The sequence below is a fragment of the Alosa pseudoharengus genome, unplaced genomic scaffold, assembly GCF_046254945.1.
Source record: "Alosa pseudoharengus isolate Yale_2024_CS ecotype anadromous, Long Island Sound unplaced genomic scaffold, YU_APseudo_1.1 YU_APseudo_1.1_scf_14, whole genome shotgun sequence".
Lineage (NCBI taxonomy): Eukaryota > Metazoa > Chordata > Actinopteri > Clupeiformes > Clupeidae > Alosa > Alosa pseudoharengus.
Genome location: NW_027468609.1, coordinates 29835494 through 29863282, shown reverse-complemented (window position 1 = coordinate 29863282; position 27789 = coordinate 29835494). Strand labels below are relative to the sequence as shown.

At 41.6% G+C, this 27789-nt stretch overlaps 2 protein-coding genes across 2 annotated transcripts in view; one reads left to right on the top strand and one right to left on the bottom strand.

The window, feature by feature from the left end:
* The window catches only part of LOC143123310 (putative cytochrome P450 120), a 44824-nt gene extending 44081 nt beyond the window's left edge, over window positions 1-743 (bottom strand). Inside the window, exon 1 of the mRNA XM_076284611.1 lies at window positions 320-743. Within this exon, the coding sequence (XP_076140726.1) occupies window positions 320-509 (190 nt within the window). The 5' untranslated portion in view covers window positions 510-743. The remainder of the gene's footprint in view (window positions 1-319) is intronic.
* Window positions 744-1647: 904 nt separating this feature from the next.
* LOC143123309 (5-hydroxytryptamine receptor 4) overlaps window positions 1648-27789 on the top strand; it is a 33392-nt gene continuing 7250 nt past the window's right edge. Inside the window, exons 1-6 of the mRNA XM_076284609.1 lie at window positions 1648-1767; window positions 7592-7686; window positions 8041-8187; window positions 10731-10931; window positions 13070-13223; window positions 14257-14849. Coding sequence (XP_076140724.1) covers window positions 7658-7686; window positions 8041-8187; window positions 10731-10931; window positions 13070-13223; window positions 14257-14849 — 1124 coding nt within the window. The 5' untranslated portion in view covers window positions 1648-1767; window positions 7592-7657. The remainder of the gene's footprint in view (window positions 1768-7591; window positions 7687-8040; window positions 8188-10730; window positions 10932-13069; window positions 13224-14256; window positions 14850-27789) is intronic.

Here is a 27789-nt window from a genome sequence, read left to right as displayed (position 1 = left end):
AATAAACCATGCATAGGCTATAGGCATATAATTCATCCGAAACAGCAATGCAACAGATGTAATGACATATTTATAGACTACCTTTTACACTTGTTTTTAATCAACAACAGAAATAGACATAAATAGATAGTTTATATAAGACATTGAAATATTCACACGAGTTATTAGTATCAGACTAAAAAACATTGTAGCTGCGCTGAATTCACGGCAAGCTAGCCTAACAACGCAACATCAAACATGAAACCACATGTATACACAAGATTCAAGAACCTGCTACTGCTCAAACAAACTTTGTAACCTCTGAATGAGCACAACCTACCGCAAAGAAGTTCTTTCATTCCCTGAACCGAGCACACGAAAGATGTTGACTTGTTGAGCAGTCTTGCTTGAAAGATTCGGCTGCCATGCTTCTCAATGCGACGTTCGCAGAAAGTTATTGGATCTCGATAAAATTCCACTGATTTGTCACCCAGAAGTGATATTCCCGTAGATCCCGGTAATTTAGACATAATTTTGTGTGAACACACACAGCTAACCTAATCCCTGAGCTGCTTCTTTTTGACATACGCGTGTAACTGAATAGGAAACCTAACCGGCGAACAAGTTTACGCACAAAAAATAAACATGAACATCTTCTACCTAAAGTCAATGTAAGGTCTAGTTAATATTTACTGTTTTATTATTACTGCTGATATTATCAACGCTCCAGTCAGACACCGCAGATCGCAACACAAGCAACAGTCTCTGCGTAACCTATCCAAAATAACAGGAAGTGTGTTTATCCTCCGAGTGTTTGAATCTGGTATAGCTACCATAAAGGGGGGGGGGGGGGGGTCCGGTGTTTCATGTTTTCAAATCCGAAATAAATAGCTGAACTTGGCTAACCAAACCAAAACCATAACCAAAATTGTACACTTGCTCAAGGCCTTTCTCTGTGAGACTAGCTTATTCGGTGTTGTCCTCTACTTCTCCAATTCTCTCATGTTTAAAACACAGGTGTCTATGTAAAGTTTCATAGTGGCAATCTGAATTGAGTCGGATAACCTGTCCCTACCTCAAACAACAGACGGCTATTTCTTTGATGTTTATAGCTCACACAGCCTATTTGCTATAAATAGTAGCCTATTAGCCTATATTAAACAAATGTCAACAAGCTAAATGTAGGCATATTCATAACAAATAAGGCTACTGTCACAGGAAAAATTCTAACACCCAGGGGCAAACCCTAGCCTATCGGAATCAGACGCTAGGGGGAGGAAAACGCTTGCCAGGTCCACGAAGCGAAGCGCAGGCCTATCTACTTACAGTGGACAACTCATGGTGGTCTCAATTGTAACTGAAAGTAGACATTCAATTCCTGAAGGTAGGCCTACCGATGCCCCATCTCTCCGTTGATCTTCCCTTGGGCATTGGACTAAATGTGGCGTCGTGCTGCACAAACCCCGTAAATTTGCCATTTTTTATACTGAAAATGCGATATGTCAGACGGAGACGTTAGTTACCAATAGCTTTTCCACAAGATGGCGCAGTTGAAAACACAAACACCCAGTTTGCCCTGACTCAAACGCGGGCAACCCACAAAATAACGCTCAAGTCAGACCGAGACGCACACAACCTGTCGTTCACAGGCACGCTCGGTTTGTGCGTATCCTGGCTTTAACTACTGCCAAAATGGCTTTGATCCGTTTCAAAGTTCCGAGGTAACCTAATATGAAAGCCCACGGTGGCCCAACGCGGTCCTGGCATCTCCTGCGTTTTAGACCACAAGTAAGTTCATTTTAATAATCAAAAGCCATGTTATTAATAACAAGTTCGCTGTAATTCAATCATGTATAATGACACTGTTCTTTACAAGATATTAGATTCTATAAAGATCTTGTGGGCTAGGCTACAATTAGACTAACCAGTAATGGTTGCTTAATTATAAAAGAACCGTTGTGTGTCGTGTCAAGGCGTTTTTGGAGGAATGGCATTTAAGCTAATATCCTGATTATATTATATTAGGATGATTATATTATATATCCTGAATATTACTGAGTAAAAAGTATGACAATTTACCAAGTTTTTAATACATGGAAACCACACACTCGATGTATTTAGTGTTGTTTATGAATGAAGTATGTTGTGATTAACTTTGAAATGTATTTACATAATACAAATGACATGTGAAATGTTAAGTAGTTTATAACCTTTATAGACGACAACGTGGTGGGATAAACCTGCAAATGACATGTAAATGTGCTATACAAATATTTTTGTCCCTGGTCCTCTGTTCCATTTCACATTCGTTTACCTGTTGACAATTCCTCTTGCTTGTGCAACTGGTTTGGTCGCCACCTCCTTTAGATCACTTAGAAGATTTTTTGGTGCAGTCTAAATCTTTGCTTTGCATTACCTTGATTTATAGTTTCCTGATTCACCCAATCATCTAGGCGTGAGGTTAATGTATCTAAAAGGTATGACCTTGATGCGTAGGCTATTGAATGCGTATTTTCTTGCGTTCAAGTGTGAGATCTTTCTATCCCAAATTACATCCTGTCAAACTGTTGAAAGCTATACTCTGCAGACAAGCCATCTCATTTATTGGTGTACTTACCTTTGCTCTGTCGTTAGACACCAGGCTTTTCGGTAAATAGATCGTAACTACACACGATGTTATCTGTGGGTATGAGGTATCTCATGTGTTTGTTGAGACCTTGTGTAGCCTTTTTTTTACTTGTGCATTAACAGGAATCCTTCCTATGTATGTCATCTATCAGAGAGGAACTAGAGTGAAATTGCCCAGATCGGATAAGCTGATGCTGACAATCAGGGCGATGCATTTTATGACGGTGAGCAATAAAAGCCCCCGCACTTAAGATAACAAAGTCTGTGATGCCAACTCAAACAGACATCTTGGAGATCTTAAAGAAAATTAGAACGCGTTTTGAAAAATGATATCTTCTTTTTGACAGAATTGTAGGATTTGAGGATATTTTTCTCTCTCTCTGAATAGCTTAGCCTACTTTCTGGGATGATTTCTCTCAAGTAAGAGGACGAGTGTTGTGTTTTCCCTGTGTGTGAGAGAATGAGAGAACGGCTCAGTGACAATTTCAGCAGCTTCACTTGAGTTGAGACTGAAGCCTGGCCAACACCAGCGGCCAAAGCCTCCTTACAAGTCATCGATCGTGACAGTATAGAGCCATGAGAAAATTAACTTTTAGTCCATTCTGATGAAACGGAGTGAAAGCCGCATTGTGGCTCGTGCCTCCAACCATCAGTTTCTTCCATGGTGCACTGTGGCTCAGGCAGTGTCAGCCTCCGTGGCTGGTTGTCCCAGCTCCTCCATGGAGCAAAACTCACATGCAAAATTACTCTTTCAAAAGCCATTATGGTCATCTGATTCCGGTAATTCAAAAATCGCTTTCTCCATGCTTGGAGTGACCTCTTTTGGGGGTTTGGAGTCCTGTGCTTTCTACTGGGGCACCCTCCCCGTGTGACAATCCCTCTGAGCACATGGAAAAGTTAAATGCCACTTGATGTTGTGTGGCATAGTAGAAAATAAAGTCCTCAACATTGCACATCTTTTGTTCAGCAGTACTCGGATGGTTATGGTTGTGATTCTTCGATTGTGATTATTTGAAGGACAGTAGCCTATGTAAATTCTATCAGACTGTTATGCTCTATTACTGGCATCGGTTCATTATGGGGTGAGCATTTTTGGAATTATATTGTTGTCAGAATGCCTGTGCTGTGCCTATCTTTTCCATTTTCTATGGATTATATATTTAATGATTATCTTTCTCGATTTTGTTGTGACAAGCAGTATAATGTGATTCAGGACTGATTAAAAAATGTGTTTGAGTGGAGAGAGCCAGTATCTTATTAGCTACTAAACGCAGCTCAAGCCTTAAATCAAATCCCTTCATGGTTTCCTTAAAATATTGATTAACTTGAATGTTCTCTGCTAATATGGTTACAGAAATAGTTACATGTGGTGGAGGAGTAGGCTTATAGATATATTTGAAGGTGTCAATGACCATCATTTCCTTTTCCCTCCAACCTTTAGAAAGGTGCTGGTAAGAACATGAAAGAACACTGGACTCTGTAGTTGTCCTCAGATAAACAGTGAAGCCTGTTGTTTCTTTCAATCATGGTTGTTTCCTTTGCCTAGTCAGTCTGGGTTAACATCAGTGTCTTGGCTTCAGCGGTAGGTTCATGGACAGATCCAGCTGAAGGATAATGGCAACAGGCTGTTTGTGTTTGGTGATGATGGCTACAGAAACTGTAGCGGCCACAGGATTCAATTCAATTCCATTCGGTTTTATTTATGTGGCGCCATTAACAATTGACAATTTGTCTCAAGGAGCTGTACAGAGCCCAGAGCCTGAAACCCTTACAGTAAGTGCTGAGGAACAGGTAGAAACTCAGTTCATAAGGGGGTCCCATAAGACTGGGGTCGGCCAGGGAGAGAAATAGAAAGGGGGTTGAGCGTTACTGAAGGGAAGGGAGGAGAAGAGAGAATCAGAGAGAATCAGAAGTCAGCAAGCAGATACAAGTTCATACATGCGTCAGGATAAAACATACATTCATACATGATGCATATGCATGATTTAAACAAGATTGATAGTGGATGAAATGAAGAGAGCCATGCAGGTGGCATTCAGATTGTTGAATGTAGAACAGCTTAGTGAATATACAGTGTTCTCATAAGGTTACTATTCACAGAGGAATTTATATCAGTCCTATCATGTGAATGCTACAGGTAGGTTGGTTCTCTTCTGTTCAAACAACAGATGGAAGGTGTTTCATGATCGATATGTTTTTATCCTCTGTTCAACAGTCTCATCTAACATGCAAATTGAACATTTGTACTAGGCTAGGTATTTGTATCTGGAGATATATACAGGTATTTCTATGCACACTACCTCTGAAGCAACAGGAGACAGTGCAAGGGTGTCTGCAGTGAGCCACAGAAAACCATTAAGTATAATTTTTCATTGTGCTGGTTTGTGTGTGTGTGTGTGTGTGTGTGTGTGTGTGTGATGCTTGTGGTACTGTGTGGGAAACGCACGTGTCTGACGTGAAAGCGATATCTCTTTTTTTAACACCACCAAGAGGTATAGAGAAAAAACAAAACCACTCATTCTTTCCCCAAACTCTTGTCACTTTGACACGGCAAGTGCGGGCGATGCGCGCAGCTCTCCTTACAGAGAGTTTCCAGGGAGCCTGTAATCACGACTGTAATTTTCAATTTTTCATTCGCAAAAAATTCTCTGGTCTGCGGCCGCAAAAAAAACAAGGAGCGTTGGGCGGCCTGTTTGGTGGATGGCATGCATAGTTATTCACACTGATTTCAGAGGCCCTGGTTTGGCTCAGGAGAGTTGGGGGTTAAGCAGTGGTTACAGCTGGTGGATGACTGGGAGTTTCCTTCTGCTTCACATATCTGAACAATTCATCACCCACCAAGTGACAGCTTCTCTTACACATTATATTTATTTACTGGTATATGCCATAAAACATTAGGTCATTAATGGGTTAATATAGGTTAACAGACACGCTGTTCCTTAATTATGGCCATGATAAAAAGCTTCTTTCCTGGTTCTAATAAAAGGAGGTCATATTCAGTGTACCTAACAGTGTACTCAAGGGCTATATGACATCTTTACATTGTATACATTATTACAACAGATAGTGAAACCACTATATCCTGGCAACGGAGGAACACTTAATGATTTTCATACTAATGTAAATATTGTACTGTATGTCCAGTATGGCTCTTATTGAGAGCCCTTGCAGTCAAGTGTTTAATGTCACATTGCCATATTTAAATAATTTCTTATAGCCTGTGGAAACACTGACTAATAACTCAGATTTTCGAATATTTGTAGGAGAGTTTTCTGTTTTTAATTCTGATGGCTTTAGAGCACAGATGATAGTAATCATCACTGCCATAACATATATGTAGCCTATAGGGCTACCTAAGTAATGGTATTGAGCTTGACAAGGGCTATTTGCAGACCGGCACTAACAGGTCGTTTTACCGTCTAAGTCCATTTCCACTGCACAAAACAGCCCATGAAATTGCAAAGAATTTTCCGCTCATGTGATGTTTGACTGTTTGCATCCCGTCTCATCTCCGAGGCACAGCGATGAGTTCACATGGAGTGGTGGAGGTAGTGGTGGAGGAGGAAGCATGTGTGGTGAGAAAGAAGGAATAAATGCGTGGAGGTGTCCATGTTTGATAGGCGCTGGAACGAGGCGGCTCCCATCTGGGCAAACATATCACACGTCGCATTTATTTACCCTTCCGGAGCCGCGAAACACCTCTGTCTCAGCGGGGCCCACAAGCCCAGGAGGAAAGGTGTGAGCTCTCTCAGGAGGAGGTGGGGTCAGGGGTGGAGGACAGGGTGGACCCTCTGATGGAAGGAGTTGATCTCTGACCCCTGTCTCCAAGGAGTAAGCTAGGGTGTTTAAGGTGCTGTCAGAGAGAGAGAGAGGCTGAGAGAGAGAGATACAGAGAAAGAGAGAGAGAGTGACATAGATAAATTGACAGAGAGTGAATGTGTGGAAGATTACATGTGTCAGGCAAAATGAATACAATACATAGAATAATAAGAATACCTAGAATATCCAACCAAAAAACAACCAAAGGACGCTTGTTAACATTACTAAGAACAATGAGTCATTCGCTTTGGCATTGTGACTGTCATTCATGGTATTCAAATGTGCTGAGTCCCTGTGCTCCTTAAGGAAGGGAAGCTGTTTATCATAATCATGTTTGATATACACCCAGTAGTTATCATTATCTGTGCATCGCTCTGACAAAAAAAAAAACCCTTTGGCTGCAGATAAAATTCTCTTCCACACTCGCGAGCAGGGCAGCCATTCATGTGTGTGGACTGAAGCCACCTTATCTGAAGGGTTGTCATCTTGATTTACTACATCCAGGAATCTCATTTCCAGGAAGCCAGAGCTTTCTAAAAAGAGAAAAACAGGAGTTTGCATTCATTATCACCAGGGGCAAGAGAATGCCGAAACCAAATTAAGGAGCGGGATGTGGTGATTACCAGAGGCCCCTGCGCAACATCCAGAGTCGCACGGAGCCTCCCGACACCCAGTTGCACAAATTTATTATTGACGGACCCATCCTGCGAACCCCTCGAGAGGGAATCGTGGGAGATTGATCCGGGCGCCATGAGGGGTTCTGTACTTCGTGTAATGGTGTGGTGATTAAACACAGCTTCTGCTACTGTCCCTGTGTGGATAATAACCCTTAAGACCACTGACAGGCGAGTTGGTGGAGTCATACATGTGCTCAGTGAGAGACAAACAGTCAGTGTTACAGTCACCCACTCACTCTCTCTCTCTCTCTCTCTCTCTCTCTGTCTCATGCAGACATTCAGAGAGAGAGAGAGAGAGACAGAGAGATTTAGTCTTCCAATCACGCTCACCCTCTTTCTCTCTCTCTCTCTCTGTCTCATGCAGACAGTCAGAGAGAGAGAGAGAGAGAGACAGTCGTTGTTAGAGATTTAGTCTTCCAATCACGCTCACCCTCTTTCTCTCTCTCTCCTCTCCTTCTCTACTCTGTTCCCTCTCTACTCATCTCCAGGCCGCCTGATGTGGAGAGTCATGTAGAGGTGTCCCATCTGACCAGCACTGATGACGGTTTCCAGTGATGGCCACACAACCAGAACCAGCTGAGGAGTAAGCACCGGAAACAGGCGATGCATAACCACAACCTTTGAGCCAGATCTGTCACCACTCGGGGATGAATAATTCACAATCTCTGTGTAATACCTGTCACTGTGACATATGGATACCATATGCATGATCTATTATGCAAGGTCATGAAGGTAGCTTAATACAAAGATGAGGGTTAACATGTCAGACACACGATATTGCCCTTGTTACTCCTACCCGTGTAGACAGTTATAAAAAGGAAATATATGGCGTGGTAATTCCTGAAAAGCCCTATTAATGGTTTTAGGGAACTATTGATAATGACATGGCGGTTACGGTTATAATGAGTTTAAGGAAACATTCAGCTTTTGTTTGCAGTTCAGTTGATGACCTGGTGGACACCACTAATGTTTTGAACTCTCTGGAGAGGACTATCCTTACCCTCTTCCTGGCGGTCATCATCGTTATGACGGTCCTGGGGAACCTCCTGGTCATGGTGGCCCTTTGCAAAGACAGACAGCTACGGTAAGGCAAGAGACAGGACACTGTGTAGGCGATTGAGATTATAAGATCACAATATCAGGCTTTCATTTATGTTTACATTAAAGTGTATTAAAAGCTCATATAGCAAACCTATTTTAAAATAATATAGGGATTTGAATGGGGTCTTTGTTACAGCAACACACGCTACAGTTTTATCACAGCAAAAGCTTTTTTGTAACACACTGGGTTAATAATAACACGTGCACTAATCGTGACAGAATCCAACAAACAATATTTTCAATCATTTCAAAGTGTTGTAAATTACTCCATATGCACAGTGTGTAGCAACTCGTTAAAGCTCCTATTCAAAGATTTACGTTCCCCACCACTAGAGACCTTAAGCCTGTGCAGACATTCTTGTTCGCCCCAAGTAAACATTTACATTGTGTTCATATACATCTGTGAGATCCGTGTCCCGGTGGACCCGGTGGAGGTCTGTGAGGAAATGAACATTTTTTTCCCCACCTCTCCCACCCTCACTTTCGTTGAGCAAACCCATCTCTCTCCTGTGTGCATTGGGAAGAGGAAAAACAAGTGGAAATGGGAGAGCACTAATGTGGTTGGGGAATGTAATTATTAAGGAGGCACACTTTGGATACACGCTAATGTATGCTACGCTAGTCTCATGTCCAAGTCCACTGGATCTGATCAGACAATACAGAGCGTGACAAAAGCAGACAATGGAGTGATTCAAGTGTAGGTGGGTGCAGCCATGGGTGTGGATTGTTGTTTCTAATGATAAGCAGGCTACTTGGCTGGTGTGGATATTCTTATTGAATTATTTCTGATTTGAATGCCCATTTCGGGGTGGAATGGCCTGCAATTTCTTACAGCTGGTTGTCATTATCAAGTGCTTGGATTGATGCCTCTTAAGTACTTGTCACAATAATGCCCCCTTACTCAGTAAAGCCTGTACGTTTGTGTGACGAATGAAGAGAAATCAAATTATTTACTTATTCTAGAGAGACGCTTGCTCTCATCTGAGTGTTTGCCAACCCATGACATTTCCCTCTTCTTTTCCACTAATCAGAAAAGAAAGCCCTTTCTAAAAACAGACAGTAAATATTACAGTGGATAATTTATTTATTTGTTATGAGATGGAAGAAATAATGCCATATGGCATTAGTCAACCTCAGTGGTCCTCTGTAAGAATACTGGAATTTTGTGTTAAAATATAAACGTGTCCCAAATCATAATAAGAAACATGTTTGAGTAAATGCTCCAGTAGCTGAGAATTCAGCTGGACACCACTGCAAGGTCAGCAACTAAGAGGTATCATTCATATTTTACCACTCTTAATTCCGGGACATCTCCTGTGGTGGTGGTGGTTGGTCAGTGTTCTGGAACCTTCCGGGTTAGCCATTGAAAGATGTACACACACACACACACACCTTGTGAGCTGAGTTTTCCTGGCCACAGTGACCTTTGTGCCTGCTCACAGGCTCAGGGGTTTGGGTGCACCCAAGTGCTGGAAGGCCATGTCCATAACTAATGGTGCAACATGAAGAAAGAGAATTGAATGTACTTGATCATCGCACGGCCGATGGCCAAAAGATGCCTTCACTTCTATGAAACTTCCTAGAGAACCTTGCATTGCTTTTGGCCATTTCATTTTGTGTAACCACCAGAACTATCTTTACTGAGCCCTCTTCCATTACTCCAGCTTGCTGAAGACCTTTGGGCTGGGTTTTGTGCCTGTTCACCACTTACTTGTACCGTTTTTGCAGATGTTCTAAATCGCAATGATTTGGAGTGCAATTTATCCTGTGGTGAGTCAGATGTTCATGACCATCCAAAAGTCTAAACTCCAACCGATGTTTTCTTTCACTGTAGCTAATTCACTGTAGTCACAATCAGTGGAAACATGCCAGTTAAATGTTGAGATGAGCTGGTATACCTCCTGAGCTCGTATGTCTGTCATCTGATATCTCCAAATGTGAGTTTTTGGCTGGATTCTGGGTCATCTGATGTGAGACACCCTGTATTGACGTCACACCCTTCTGGACTTGTATCTGAACGTCTGGATCCCCTGCTTTGCAGTCCCTTGTGATTTTCAGAAATATTTTTTGTTTGTCTGTCATGATCTTTGACAAATTATGGCATCAACAATGTTTAGCTTGTTTCAATAGAAAAAGGGCTTGTTCTCTGCAAAAAATATAAGGTTGCTTCAAAACACGAACAAGAATTGAACAGTGGGAAAGTCAGAACCCAAATACAAGGCTCTTCACATCTGAAGTCTGAACATGCCTCCAGTTTCAAATTCTGATGAAAACAGCTGACTATCCGTATAATCATCTTTTGATTTAGATAGATAGATAGATAGATAGATAGATAGATAGATACTTTATTGATCCCCAAGGGGAAAATCAAGCCAAATTTACAACCCATTCCACCAATAACTGGAAAAATTACTGTAAAAGTTCAATCAAGTTATCATTTTTAACATGACTAATGCAGAGACATGGCCAGCTGCATGATGGGAAGAGTTAAACTGCTATAGAAAACTATTCTTTGTACGTCCGCAGGAAAAAGAAGACCAACTACTTCATTGTGTCGCTGGCTTTCGCGGATCTCTTAGTCGCTCTTCTGGTCATGCCATTCGCTGCCATCGAGTTGACCACAGGCCAGTGGAGGTACGGCGAGACCTTTTGTCTCATTCGGACATCCTTGGACGTGCTGCTCACCACAGCGTCCATACTGCACCTGTGCTGCATAGCGCTGGACAGGTGAGCATGAGAAACAGCATTAAGCCATGAAACATTCTCTCCAAAACATGCACTACTGAAAATAAAATACTAATGGTGATAAATCATACTTTGTAAACATAAACATTGTAATCATAATCATAAATAATTTTATAAGTAGATTAAAATGTTGTGTAGTATCTTGGGCAGTGGATTTGAATGAACTCCACACAACTTTTTGCTTACAGCCTGCCCTAGTGCAATGTGGAATACAAGGAGGCTTTTCATGGCATATACTGAAAAGCTTCAGGGCTAAAGTCAGTGTGCCACTTTGCCATCAGAATGTTCAGGGCTAAAGTCAGTGTGCCCCTTTGCCATCAGAATTAGTCTTCTGAGGGTATATTGAATCACACATATTCCGCTCCAAGGGCCTGGCCCGGAAGATCTTTGCATTTCAATCCGGTTGCATGAACGATGGGACAGGAAAACCTGAAGAATTAAACAAGCTTAGTGAGAAGTGAGCGTGATTTTTGTGTGTGCGTCTGATGCACTAAGACCTGGAGCAAACTGCCACGTGTCATATTACGCAACATCCAAACGTAACATGTAACATAATAACGACTGATCCCTGAGGGAATCCTGCTGAAACATGGATATTATCATATTACATTAGATTACATGCATGCTGCTCTGGGCGTAATATCAGGGCATAATATCAGAAAAGCTAAGTCAAAAACATTTTATATATACAAAGTTCTTATTTATATATATGTAATATAATAATTTGTCATGGCAGAGGTTAAAGACAGTTACGTTTATAACATCAAGGATGACTCTTTTAGCTAATTGTTGTTTCTAGGAAACATATGGCAAGCAGTAGGATATACTACTTTACCATTACGTGTCTTGTCTGCTTAACCATCATAAATGTAAACACGGCATTGTATGCGGTGTATGGTTTAACACACAGCTGGTTGTAAAGCACTTTTTGTCTGTACACATAGAAAAGGTTGATGTGCTCCTATCAGCATCTGGGAGTGCAGATCTCTGATGAAAAAAGGCCCAAAGGTTAATGAAAAAAAATCAACCTCCCCAAATGCCACGAGACAGCTGTCTCACCATCAGACCCTAATTTGTGTTGCCATCATGGTGTTCATACCCTGACTCATCTTCATAATTAATGCATTCGCAACATAGATCAGATATTTGCGAGCCTGGGAAATGTCACATCTGAGGGTCTGCTTTCGTTCAACGGCCCGCCATTTCGCTGTCGGCAGCCTCACAATGTGGCAATCAACATCTGATGAGGTTGTTGCATCATATTTCTTTAGAGCCACCCTCCACACTCTGATTATTTAATGGTTGCTTAATAACACTGACAGTCAGTCCAAGCATTCTGTTTCATATCCAACACTAGGCTGAAATATACACACTTAATTTCCCTGCTTAGGCTCCTCTTTTATATGCAACTGCCAACAACACTTTTAAGGACCTCATTATTATATTTTGCCATTACTACTGTATGTATACACAGATTGCTCCCTCTGTTGCCTTTGTTATGCATTTTGCCCTTAATCGATTTTGCATTATTCACAATTCACATTCCAACAGCAAAACCAAGTGCCAGTCAAACTCAATGCCAGTCCTAATGGATGCTCCTCTAGTGATTACACACTGGGGCATCATTTTGGAATCTTTCAATCATGAATCCCACAGAGTGAGTCTCTCTGTAGCTCCATGGTTGAGGAGATGGTGGAGGTTGGTTTTCTTTTTTAGAGCAGACTTAAAAATCATGCAAACACACACGCACGCACGCACGCACACACACACACACACACACACACACACACACATATAATCCGCTAATTTTATCTGGAGAGCGGTTCCTTTTTGGTCTTTCTCATTCTCTCTTCGTGAAGTCACATGACAAATGAGTGTTAGAAATGATTTTGTTGTTTGACAAACGCACCTCTTAAAAAATGAAATTGCATAACTAGATTAGTGATTTGTTTGATGGATGTCAATCAAATCTCATCTAAACTCAGTTACGTAAAACTCAGAGGATAACTCACTGTTGTCAGTGAATCCCAGATTAAAGCTGCTTGCGTGGCTTGTGATTATTAACTGTATTTTTGGCTATTGTAACATATCTCCCGGGCTTGTTGTGACTCTGGCTGCAGGTACTATGCCATTTGCTGTCAGCCGCTGGTCTACAGGAACAAAATGACCCCGTTGAGGGTGACTCTGATGCTGGGAGGATGCTGGGTGATCCCCTCCTTCATCTCCTTCCTTCCCATCATGCAAAGCTGGAACGTTATCGGCATCGAGGACATTGTGAGTAGGCTACAGGTTGTGTAGGTTTTGGAGGAAACCCTGAGACGGGCCTATTACAAATTATACATAACATTATATCTTAATCTCTACAAATAATCTGAAATAGCTGGCTTTGATGTGGAGTGTGACTTGAAATGAACTTTAAAATTGCTCTCATGTTTAAACATTTGCCAAATAGAGAACTATGTCACTTACTGATACAGTATGATACAGTGTCTTCCGATAAACCTTTGGCTTCGGACACAGGATATACCAAGCCTTACATGAAGCCTATCTTGTCTATTTTCAGGCCCTTAATATCAACACATCATCAGTCTATTAATCTGAGAAAATATTCTCATATTTGCACTGCATATTTTAGCCTCTGAGGTCTGCTTTTGATTTAGATCACTTGAAGGCCAAGACAATAGACACTGACAAAACAGTCCCCTTTACTCTAGGCCTACTTATTATTAATACTGTGTCACGCATGATTCATTCGCATGATTTATTTCCCCAACATGTCCTGTTGACTTGAACCTAAAACCACAGTGCAAAAAAAGAGCAAATGCCCATTTAAGGACACGATTGCCTCGATCTGGAAGCTGACTGGATGTATAGCAGACTTCTCACGCGTTGAAGTGTTGAATGTTTTGACACTGTGAACGTTAGGTCCAGAATGGCACGGGGAGTTGCCGAGGCAAGCTCAGTTCACGAGTGCAAAGTTCAGGCCCAACTGCTTAAAGTAATTTGTGTTTGTTGAAACCAATTACAGTGATGGTAAATATTTATAGATTGCACGGTATGCTTTTCTCGGAAATTCCTTTTGTCCACCAAGAGCTTTCAGATCACACTCGAGCCCTCTTAAAGAAAAGGATGATGTGAAACATGAAGTGGAATAGAGCTGCATCATTACTAATTCGCAGACAAATGGGATCGAAAAAGTAATTTCTTATCTGATCTTGGCAAGGAGAATAGTTTGAACTTTGTTTACCAGCTGGCTGTTTTTTTCTCTCTGTTGACTCTCTCCATCTCTTGTGTTTCGGCCATAAAGATCGAGCAGAGGAAGTTCAGCAGCACCAACGAGACGTACTGCGTGTTCCTGGTCAACCGTCCGTACGCGCTCATCTGCTCGGCCGTGGCCTTCTACGTGCCGCTGGGCCTGATGGTGCTGGCCTACCAGCGCATCTACGTGACGGCCATGGAGCACGCCCGGCAGATCGGCACCCTCCAACGCGCCGGCTCCGCCCCGGAGTACCTGAGCAGCGGCGGGGCTGGAGGGGGCTCCTCGTCGGAGACGCACGGCGGCTCCAGCAGCAGCCGCATCAAGATCGAGACCAAGGCAGCCAAGACGCTGGCGGTCATCATGGGCTGCTTCTGTCTGTGCTGGGCGCCCTTCTTCGTCACCAACGTGGTGGACCCGTTCATCCAGTACACGGTCCCCTGGCAGATGTGGACCGCGTGGCTGTGGCTGGGCTATGTGAACTCGGGACTCAACCCGTTCCTCTACGCCTTCCTGAACCGGGCCTTCCGCCGGGCCTTCCTCATGATCCTGTGCTGCGGGGACGAGCGGTACGTGCGTCAGGGCAGCTACGGGCCCTCACGAGCGCACTCAGGCTCGGCCAATGGCACGACCATCGCTCTCAGGTAAGCTCAGGCGGTGGTGGGTGGTGTGTGGTGTGTGTGGTGGTGGGGAATTCAGCGTCCCGTCTGGCCCCTGTAAAAAAGATATGAATTTGGGGAACAAAATTGGGACGGGGGGGGATTACCTTCCCCCTGCCTTCACAGCTTATCTGTGGGCCTCAGGATCATCTTTGTCTGTCATTGGAAAAATTAGGTTTTTTTCTGGGCTTTTAAAAAGAGATGCTGGAGGCTAGGTCATCTGGTATAACTTATAGACATGCTCTTACATGTTCTTGTGTATATAGTCAATGTAAAATAAGATGAAAAGGAAAATAACTGTAGTTCGCAGAAATGTTTAATAAATGCAATATCTTCTTTCTCAGGCTATAAACAGGGCCCCTCTGAGTGAGTGTGTAATGCACTCATAAAAGCGCTGCATTCATTTTCAAAGCATATAACATCATTATAACATAAACCATCTGCTGATTCAATCATTATTATTAGCGGTATGGAACAGCTAATTTAATATAATAAAATCAGGGAACAATCAAGTGCATGAAAGCATTAATATTCTTTAATTTATGCTACCAAGGAATGTCATGGTGAATAGACGTTACTGCATGAGAAAGCACAGGGAGAATTTGAATATCTATTGGATTCATTGTCTTTTTTCACCTTTTGTCTGGTGCTTGGTGTCTGTTTTGAAGTGCCGCTGGACAGAGGGCCCCGCATGTCAAATCTTGGGCCCTTTTCTCCCTTCCAGCTCTTCAGAAATGGCCCATGGAGGGCTGACATCACCGTAACCTCACTTTCCCCACATCCCTCCCCAAGCCACACCAAAACAAAACACTCATCCTAATGGATGAGTTAAGAAACAGAAGACCAACTTTGCACACACACACACACACACACACACACACACACACACACACACACACACACACACACACACACACACACACATAAAAACAACACAATGAGTGGCATGTCACTGTGTTGCTATTTTTGTTATAACAGTGTGACTTCATGTTGCGGCCTTTCTGACTGACTGACTGCTGTTGTATTATTTATGTGCTAATGAGGTTGTTCTCGGCGGTTTGGTGCCCCCCTTTAAGGTGGGGAACAGTAGTTTTACATGTTTTTTTAGTGGGTGTGTCTCGCCTTTGCTCTTTTGTTCCAATGCTGTTTGTGGGCTTTTTTTCTCTCCTTACGCTCCTCCGCATTTTATGTTTATGGTTTTTTAGCTTTACTTAACTTCGCTAAACTAGCCCTGTGCCCGCATGTGTTTTCTTTTAACTCATTTATGGAAAAGAACATTTCATATATGGCAGTCAGCGTTTGACGCGCCACGCCGTGTTTTTTATTGGGCACAGCTGAAAACCCCAGAATGTGTCGAACAGGAAGTGAAAAAACAAATAGTATTAGAGCCACCCTAATGTCTGTGCGTGTAAAAGAGTCCCAGACACAAAGCAGATGTTGCTTTTTTCCGCTCTGAATTTAATTACTGAAACTAGAATAGAAGCCGTCGGCAAATCGTTCCGGATTGTGTGTTAATATGTCTGTTGATGTGTTCAGCGGCATTGGCCATGCTAAAATAGGTCATTATATTTAGATTAATGTTTGTGATCTTGTCCATTGTTTTTCCTTTTTTTGTGGTTCAGCTATACTTGTTGATCCATGTCTCGCTCAGAACAGTCTGTGTTTTAAGGTGACAACCCCTGGTCTGGTTACCTTTATACCAGTAGGGAACTGCACGCTGGAGAGCTGGTCCTCTTTTAAAGTATATTTTCTGGTATAATTAGCATTCACATTTGGATATTTCCCTGGATATTAACTAAATCCCTGGATATTTAAGACAAAATATAATTGGGCCAGGTTGTCTAGGGTTATATGTTTTGGATATGTAGACCACCAGAAACGTCTGATGGTCCTTTTCTGAAGTCCGTCTGAGTTTTTGTGCTTGCAGGGTGATAGCATCAAGGTTGTGTCGTTACAGACTGAATATAAGATGCTCACTTTGTCTAGTTTGGAGCATCTGAATAAAATATCCAAATTTATTTGAAAGAAAATAGATAGACATTTTTTTGGACGAGAAAAGGTTTGACAAGCGGTGCATATCCCCACCCTTGGAGAGTTGTGAGTGCTCTGCTTTTCGCCAGCCCAACTGGAGTGCATGAAGCATTTAATTGTTTCAAAAGTGGCTGCACCTGCACCCCCAAAAGCCTAAATGCGTGTTTTGGCTTTTTTATGGAAGTCCAGATATGCCTATTATTCACACACTCTTAAACACAACAGAGTGCAGAGTGGTACGCTGATCACTGCCATCAGGGTCATGACAACCCCAGTGTGTGATGCTGCAGATTAACTGCAGAATAATCTTTTTGTCATTAATAAGATGCTACAAGTGGCTATCGTTAGTGGGATGCTTAATTAAAAAAACACCACAGAACACATTTACGTCTCATGGTTTTTAGTGTATTGTATTTCATATTTTGAAACAAATTGCGTTGTGTGTGAAGGCTGGTTTGAGATGCTAAGCGGCGTGAAGACTGACAGCTGATGGAAGTAATCTGTGAGGTCTGGAACAGCATGTGCAAGAATAATGCAGTGCGAGGTTAAAGTGGTGTTGACACCATTGGCCTCGTTCCAGGAGACGCATACCAAATCACACGCTCCGAAACTTTCCAGCAATTTTACATATGCGTGCTCACTTTTTAGCCCATCGATTGACTGTCAGATGGCTGTGATTGCATTCTCCTCTTCTGGGTCTCTTAATCTTATTGTCATTCTTTCTCTCTCTTCCCCTCCTTTCCCCATCTCCTCCATGTCTCTTCTTTCAATATCAGCCTGTTTCCAAACGTAAAGGCTTTTGTCAGACTGCTGCCTGCAGTGACAGGTGGATTCTTTTTTTTGTGTGTGTGAGTGCACACCTATCCTCCCTAAGCCCAAAGTGTGTTGGACAAGCCTTGTAAGAATGTGATGTTCTGGCCAAGCGGAGCCAGAATCGGTCTGTCCCGTGAGTGTGTGCCTCCTCAGCCCAGACATGAATAGGAACAAAGTCACGTTTCAAAGTGGCATCTGAGGAGAAATGTTTTTCTAAAAATTGTGAGAATTTGGACTTTGGACTCTTGATTATCGTTTGAAACCCTGCATTTTGGTCTGTGTTTGAGCGGAGCCTTTTGTTTCTCCATAATCCCTACAGTGCATTTAAATCCCTTCGAATGACTCACTCTGAAAATGTGTCCAACAAACGTGCTCCCTCGTGTCACGACACAACCACACACACACTTATGAATCCACGCATACCTCCCAGACCATAACATGAGTCTTCCCATGTCTGTTACAAGGACACTTCATGAGTAAGCTGCTGGCCATTCCATGGCAGCTCCATATAAAGTCAGAGATCTCCCCTCCTGACCAATGGGTGCGTTCAGTGCACCTTTGTCCATGCACTCCGTCCTCCCCTCAGGCCTGGGAACCAGACGAAGCTCAGAGTGTATTTGAATTTGTTCTGGCATCTTTCTCAGTTAGTCCAGTGCACTTTATCTTTGAACCCCCTGATAGTCATACTGATCTAAGTGTGCTGGTTTGAACGCTGGTTAGCAACCTTAGCCAAACACGGTAAGAGTCTGAAGTAACTCTGAAGTAAAGTTTGACAACAAACAGAGACAAATGATGGGTAGAAAAAAGATAGAAAAACAAGATCTCAGGTATAAATCCCAGTGGTCTCTGAACACTATTAATGACATTCTTTGTTAACTTTTCAGGATATTAAGCGATTACACCAGGAGGTGCGACACTGTGGCTCTGGTATATTTCAGGCAAATTCACCACTGTGGTGACCTAGTTCAATAATGAAACCCTTATTATAATAAACAGCCCAACATTCTTGGAGGGATTTGACATAAATAATCAGTGATTCATTCAGCATTCATTTTGCATTAATGAATGAAGGCAGTAAACATGGGAGCGCGTGGGATGGCAGGATATATATATATTTTTACTTCATGGTTTTTAAGTCTATTCCATATCCCACACAGTGGAGTCTCATAGATATGCCTCTCTCCGCTTAGCTAGGCAAACGGCAGACCTGCAATTGTGCAGAGATGATGTGCAGTATTGATTTTGCAATGTACTTTTTCATTCATTGTAAGGACATGGCCAGGCATTAGAAGGGGGATTGATTTGATCCATGGTAATGCTTTAGCAATCCTTACACAAACAGTCTTAGCAGAACACAGTTAAATGTGGTGGTTGGGTTGTTAACAATGTTAACTAATCTCAGACATTGGTTGTGGGAAGTATTTTTTGTCTGTTTTTTTTTTTCTATAAAAGTACTCTGAAGCAATCTGTTATTTTGTCTGTTACCACACAAAGTGGTAAAGACATATTCTTTCTGTTTGTGTGTGTGGACAAATCTCCTACACAGTTTTCTGGTCTACTGAAGTACACAGAGGCACACCTATATCAGTCAGTTATTTTGCTGTATCAGCAGATATGTTTACTCTGCTTGCCAAAGGTGGGGTGGATGTTTTCAATGTGTCTTAATATTGCTACTGTATTCATAAAAGCCTTTAAAAGCTGTATTTATTTGCTGACACTAAAGATGAGCTTGGCATTTAGACCTGTCTCTCAGTCATTGGTGGGCTCATTGGTGCTCATCACCATGGACACTGTAGCTAAGGAACAAATCGCATGTGGAGTTATCTGCAGTTGGTGAGCAGGAAGCATTTGAAAAATATCCTATTTAATCCATAACTAAAAAAAGGGATGTTGCCATTTTGGGGCATAAATGGGACAGGGTTAATCTCTCAAAATCCTCCTATCCTGTTGCCATTTCAGTGCAGGGGTCATGGGAGTTTGAAAGGCTGACACGCACAAGAACACACAAACACAAACACAAACAATTTACTTAGTCATTTGCACAGCACATTTTTCAAACAGACGATTTGAGACTAGCCTTTAAACACTGTTCGTTGCTACCCCCCTTAATTTACAGTTCACGGTCAAATTTGACCGGACAGCTTTAACTGCTCTTAAATACCAATACCATGACAAAAAGTATTATTTAATAGAACATTTATTGTAAAAAGAACCATATTAGAACATTAACATCTACAACATGTGTGTGTGGGCGTGGGTGTGGGTGTTTTTGTATGTGCTTGAATGCATATGTGTGCGAACACTGGTGGTTCACATGTATAAGTGGCAACATGACAACATGAACTGTGTGTGTGTGTGTGTGTGTGTGTGTGTGTGTGTGTGTGTGTGTGTGTACATGTGTGTGTATGTGTGTGCGTCTATTTGTGTGTGTGTGTTTGTGAGTGGGTGTACGTGTGTGTGTGTGTGTGTGTATGTGTGTGTGGATGTGTCTGTATGTGTGTGGGTTTGTTTCTGTATGTGCGTGAATGCATATGTGTGCGAGCATTGGTGGTTCACACGCACAAGTTGCAACATGACAACATGAACTGAGTGTGAGTGTGTGTGTGTGTGTGTGTGTGTGTGTGTGTGTGTACATGTGTGTGTCTGTGTGTGCGTGTGTGTGGGTGTGTGTGCTTATGTGTGTGTTCGTGCATGCATGTGTGTGGGAACATTGGTGGTAAGTTGTAGGAGTGTGTGTGAGGAGATGTCTTTTATCTCCTGGATGAAAATTGCACTCTTTCCTATTCATTTCCTATGGCGGTCATTTTTGACCGTAAACAAAAAAGTGTTTCCAAGTTGAATAAATCACTCAAAATTCGAAGAAAGTAGTCACAATAAAGTTTATGTGTTCAAAAGCTTTTTGTGAAGGATATCATAATGTCTAATGGATTCAGTTTGCAAGTCCTTGCAAGTTAGTTAAATAAAACCTGTGTTTTATGATGCAAAGCAAAGCCTTTAGATAAATCTCAGATTTTTTACTTCTACTTTTACTTCAGAATCTACTTGTTGCTGTTCTTGGTGGCATAGTCAGTGTCTTGGCATATACCCGTTTCTGGCAGAAAACATAGACAGTATCTTCACTAACTCAGAAACGGTCTCTAAGATTGTGTCAACGAAACAGTATTGATAATCTTGTCTGGACTGGATCATTGCACTGAAGGTGATAAAGGTAACACAAAACAACACCTCAATCTAATAATAATAATAATAGCTCTTTTTCAGTGACCTCAACCGGCTAAGGTATTCTTTTCTATTTTTCTCTGAATAGCTTCAAATAAAGCTAAGCCAGTAAGCCAGGGAGATGGCAAACATGCACATTCAATAACCCTTGGGTCTGATAACATCAGCTTTCATTTGTCCAGCAGGCAACACTGGCAAATTTGTTAGAAATGATTATTGGAATTGTGCTTGTAGTATTTTTTAAGTCGGGGGGGGGGGTGGAATTTGGCTGGATTATTTCACCCTGACCAGTACTTATCAGTGCAAGAGTGTGTATGCGCAATGTTTAACGAGTTCTGACAGACATCTCTGTGTGCAGTCTCTTAGGGCGCATGCTGTGTCATATTCCCCAGGTATGAGGGAACTGTGCCTCTCCAAAGTGAGCCAAAATAATCTATATCCATTGAGGTTATCCATTGTTTAGCATGTTAGATGTTTGAAGCTATATTTTCTTTCTTGTAATTTGATTATATGAAAGTATAAAAATACTATTTTCAGGGTCTATTTGGCAAGGCTTAGCTTCCGACATTGTGTTGATTTTAAAATGTGAATAGAAACTTGTAAAATTGTAAACACAATTTAAATCTAACTTCATACCCTCCTGCCCCAGTACCCCCCCCCCCCCCTCCCCCAACCCACCCCCAGCTCTCAGCACTATCACCCTAGAGTCAGCACCAAGTATGGCAGATGCACTGGATCTGTCTTTTTATAGTTTAGATGTTTACTTCATTAAAATGATATGTTATAACATTGTTGACCATTGTTGGGCAGACATAATCAACACAATCTGCAAACCTTCCGTGTATTTCCGCACTTATGGAGTATGTCATTGTCTCTGTTCTGGGGCCTGAATGTTGAAATGACACTTGAGGAACTGTTAAAATATTTTGAAGTGGACACAAATGTTTCCACTTCAGCGGTTCAAAGGTCAACCCCATTATTTCGATGTAGGCCAGTTGTTGTGACGTTTTTTGCATGCTTTGTTTAAAGAGGGCAAACGCCATTAGGTCTGTTTTTAGAATGCTCGAAAAATGAGGGAGGGGGTTCGCTCGTGCAAGACTGGATTTGACATCTGGGGAGTATTACTGGACACTGGGCATGAGTGTAACTCATAAATGGAGGCTAGGCCCGTTGAAGCGGATTACTGATGTTATCTCACATTGTCTTAATATAGAGGAGGACTTTGTGAACTTGCCGAATAGATACAAATAGTCTAGAATTACTCAGGGTACCTTAAGGCAGTTTCATTTCTTTCAGTACAACAGTGATTTTTAAGCTCATTTGAAAGTTTTCACTTATTTCATTATATTTATGAAATTGCACTGATAAACTCTATGTTCTGTATAGCTTGGCTGATGCAGGTATCCTTTAAGATTTGCATAACATATGAACAGGTTTTGTAAGTGCTCAATTTTGAGGACATTCAGCTGGGCACAAACGGTGCTTTTACATCCTTTGACCGTCTAAGGTTGAATTAAGCATGCAAAAACACTGCTGAACCATCTATAATTCATAGGCCTTGCAAGGTTCTTCCTGTGAGAAAGATTATGATTGAAAGTCATAAGGTTTGGTCTAATTGTCTGTCTGCAGTGACAAAGTACATATTCAATGTTTCAACCATTGCAATGCAAATATTGAGTATTGAATATTGATTATAGGGATATTGACAGGGCTTCTTTAGCTGCAGGAATTACAATATTTTGGTCCAAGTAGGAGTTCATTTTAATAGGCATAACACTGATATATTCAATTGAATATTTAAATCAACCAGTACATTTTACATTTCTAATTCAGAACTCTTTGTGTTAGAATCCATTTCTTCTGGCTCAGGCTTATGTTTTTGAGAAGTCTTTCTGCATGCAGACATTGGACATCTAGGGCCCTATTTTCGCAACGCAAAACCTGGCGCAAAGCGGATTATTATTCCGAAGCAAAGTTTATTCCTATCTTACTCTCGGATTTTTCGCCATGCGCTGTACCTTTATCAAGCTTTGCACACAGGGGTGTGGCAGAAGGTGTGTTCTGGCACACGAAATTGGCATCTTACACCATCTAAATATCATTACGCCACTGACCAAGAGAAACCTGGTCAGAAATTCTTTGGCGAGTTGTTCATATGTTATTTCAAGAGCGCGTTATTAACAGTATGTTGATACTCACGCACCCTGTTTCTCTCATCCACAGGAACGCGCACCAAGGCACATCCATGCAAAACATTACAAACTAGATGTACCGCAGAGCGGTACAAAATATGACCGCCGCCCAGTCCAGCACATTTTTTCCACAAAAATAAATCACGCTGAAAGGCCTATATGATTCTAACTGTCTCACTAAATTGCATTATCCACACGTACTCAATTCTCACTGATATCTGTACCAAGTACCAAAACATGATTAGTTCATAGATTTCACATGTAAAATTCATTTTATACAACCCCACCTCCATCTTGCCTGTTCATAATTCTGAGAAATTCTTGAATTGTGTGCATGTGTGCATGTTCATGTTTATGTTGTGTGTGTGTGTGTGTGTGTGTGCGTGTGCGTGCGTGTGCGTGCGCTTGTGTGTGTGCCTGCGTATGTGCCTGTGCAAGCGTACATATGTCTACTGTGTGAGTATGTGTCATACGTATGATTACTGTGAATGTATGTGTGTGTGTGTGTATCTGTTTGTGCACATGTGTGTACATGAAATGGGTTAACATGACCCCTGGAGGCAAACATACGGAAAAAAATGGTCATCCTAGTCCCTACAGTTCTCAAGATATTCACAGAGAACTGTGTCTGCCCTACCCTCCTTTCGGGGGTCCAGTCCAGCGGGGGGGCTACAGATCAAAACGAAAAACGACGGTTCCATGCTATCCATGTGGGGTTACATGCCCACCAAGTTTTGTGTACCCCGGTCTTTCAGTGTCCCGGGAATCATTGTTGGTGTACGTCACTAAATGTACACATAAATTATTTTATTGTAAGGCCCCCCATGAACGAAAGTACACAAAACTTGGCATGCATTCGGAGGGTGTAATAATGATCCTACACTTTTAATTTCGTGCAGTTTTGACCTTGTCAGCCAGAGATATTGTGATGAAAACACCTAATTTTTTGCTTTTTAATTTTTAACTAGGTGGCGCTATACATGAAATAAGTGGTAATGGGATGGGTTGACATGCCCCGTTAAGACCAACATACATAAAAAAGGTGGACCTCCTAGGCCCTACGGTTCTCGAGATATTCACAGAAAACTGTCTCCGGCCACCTACAGGCCAGTTGGTGTATAGTAACATAAATTAATTTATTGTGTGGCCCCCCATGAACGGAATTCCACAAAATTTGGCGTGCATACACAGGGTGTCATAATGATCATACACTTCCAATTTCGTGCAGTTTTGACTATGTTAGGTCACAGATACCTTCAATTACAACACCTCATTTTTACTTTTTTGTGTTTAACTAGGTGGCGCTATACATGAAATGAGTGGTTATGGAATGGGTTGACATGGCCCCTTGAGATCAACATACAAAAAAAAAATGGTCCTCCTAAACCCTACGGTTCTCGAGATATTCACAGAAAACTGTGTCTGCCCTACCCTCCTTTCGGGGGGTCCAGTCCAGCGGGGGGGCTACAGATCAAAACAAAAAACGATGGTTCCATGCTATCCATGTGGGGTTACATGCCCACCAAGTTTCGTGTACCCCGGTCTTTCAGTGTCCCGGGACTCATTGACGGAAATTTGGGCATGCGAAAAAGAAAAAAAGAAAAAAAAAAAAAAATCTGACTAAACCTATATGACCGCCGCGCAGCGAAGCGGCGGTCATAATTACACAATTACAATGGGAAACATACTGTAAATATGATAAAGATATTACAAAATACATCTCACAATGAGTTTACTCACCATCATTTCCACATTGGTATGGCGGATAAAAGTGATTGGGCGAGAGGTGAGAGGCACATATGAAGCACAGCTGAAGACGAACTATCACGAGATGTAAGCAGCAACTCCTCTGCAGGGTAAATGTCCTTAGGTTTTTTATTCAGTCATTCGAACATTATTAGGGTAAGTTTGGCTTTTTTCAGGCTATGTTTTCGATGGTAACCCATTGTGTCAATAGTGAAAGTAATTAACTGTATATAACGGTCATACAGTATATAATCTGCCAATGAGTTGAAATAATAGACGAGTGCAGATGTGTGTAGGCTATACTCTGCTAGGTTTTTAGTAAAGCTTGGTTTAGTGGAATACCTGTTCCATATGGTCTTGCGTGCAAGCAGATTCTTTCAAATGCGTCACGACTATTAAAATACCTATGCACTGTTTGAAGTTGCACTGCTTGCTGTTAAAGGGAATGACCATTCTCATTAGTTTAAACGATGTTATGCCCAAAACACACCCATGACTGATTAAGAAACATAGGAATGCCTTGTTGCTCCATCCGCCCGACGTTTGATAACGTTTTATAACAAAACTACTCCCAATGTGGACTGGACAACGCACTAAATTTAATTAAGCTATTCGCTAGTGACCATGCGTTTTAGATCGCTAAAATAGGGCCCCTAGACTCTCCATTAATGTACTTCCCTCACTCTCTAGTTCTTTTCATTGCATATCGCTGTCTCTGTGTGAGTCTTCAGAATCAGATACAGAAAGAGAGGTTTAGTTGGAGGCACTGAAGTGACTTTGCAGTTGCTGTGGCACAGAGGCTGAGAATTCCACAGGCCTTCTCTAGCGGTCCCGTGCCAACCTCTGGCAAAAACGGCAATCCTTCAGTCCAGAAGTTGGTGCTTTTGCTTCGCCACACTCTCAGTGTATATTGTTGAGACGCACTCTGTATGTACAAATAATTTGCAACAGCATGGAAATATGCGGCTCGACCTCACTTGTCTCTCTCAGCGGCCACGATTGATTAGGGCATGACAAGATGACGAAAGCATTCCTCGGCAATGTCGGCCAAACGTCGATTTGAGTGCTTACCACTGTAGTGTCAGTTTGGCCAGCAACGGGGATCCACTCTGGACAACTCCCAGTCTATTTCCCTCTGATGCTCTGCTGAAATGAAGTCTGTTCTGCACTGGGCACTGCAGAGCAGATGGTGAAATTAAATCATGGCCATGTTTGCCGAATCAGATTCGACCAGATAATTCTGGCATTTGGCAAAATCTAATCAGAAGATGCCGATTTTGATTTTATTTATGTAACCTTCCAAACTCTGACTACCCCGCTGGTATGAATTTTTATCCACAAGGGATCCCTGGTTTTATTATGTAAGATAGGCAAAAAAAGCTCTGCTACAATAAACCATTTTTGGACCTCATCTTACAAAAACACTCACCAGTACAATCCTCTTGTGAGATCAATGTGAGTCAGTGGAGGGGAATTTGCTCCCGATTCCATGCCTTTGGTGCTGGACTTTAAATTACCCCAAGCCATCACACAGCCAAACCAACCAAAGTTTCTGTGTTTATACAGAAAAACATACTTTCCACCCATGTCAAACTAACCAAAGGACCAAACTACACCAATGTTTTTTTTCCAATTCCCATCCTCTGAAAGTGTCCTCTTATATTTTTCTTATGCCAACTGGTAGTAGTTTCATAAATTAAAGGGGAAAGATTCATTCTGTCATTCTGTTTGTTTGTTCTGATTGAATGGAATTTTTTAATTGCCTCAAGAGGGCCTTTCAAAGCAAATACACTGACCTCTCTCGGAGACTCCAGGCTTACCAAATTGGATTGGCCCACCACAGGGCAGTTAACATTAAGAATGGCATGACCAATGTCTTTAGCATGTTTTGCTAGTAAGTCCATCAGGAGTCCATGCCTGCTGTTCAGCATGTGGCTCTCACTCAAGCAGGGAAGACCTTTTCTTTAGAGGTATCTGCACAGGTTACTACATGCTGGACCATGTTGAAATTGCAGCGACAGCTAACACAGCGAATAGAGCAAACAATCTAAAGTCTATACAGCTGCATACACTCACTGGTCACTCTATTTGGTACACTTTGCTAGTACCGGTTTGGACCCCCCTTTGTCTTTAGAACTGCCTTAATTATTGATGGCATTGATCAGGGGCGGAGCCAGACATTGTAAACATTCGGGGCTTAGCCCATTTTTTTTTTTTTTAAATAACCCCTTAAATAATGACTTCTAGTGAATTTTGTGTAAACTAATGGACACATTGAGACTTAAAAAAATGTGAAACTAACATTCAACAGATTCAAGGTATCTGACTGGCACTACACTGTGTAAAATTATAGTTTTGGGTCTTTCAAGAGGCAATATCTGTTCATATCTGTTTAGCATGTATTTACTAGTTAATTAAGCGTTTCTTATGGTTTGTATATTATAGTATTTGTTTATTTTCATTAGGCTATTGTTTGATATGACATTATTGTTTATTATTGCTATTCTCCTTCCTCTTCCCTGATCTCATCTGTGTGACAAATATATAGAATATCTTATACTATAATATACATAATATTATGATATATTTTACAGTATGGCCAGTCATCATGATACAAGGGTATTTTAGAAGGAATGCATTATCATCTTGACATAGGCGTTTCTAAATTATATTAATTTTGTAATTTAGCAAGATTATTCATAGGTTTCATCAGGTCCCTTTACACAGGTGCATAAAATCAAGCACCTAGATTATGAATGCAGACTGCATGGTGCTTGATTAACACACTTATGGAAAGGGCCCTTTCCTCTCAATATATCATTGTAATGTTTTTTTTTTTTTAGTTAATAATTAGTTAGGCAGCCAAAACAACATAACATGACTTTTATATTTATGTGGACTCTTGGATTATAAGATCTGTGGTG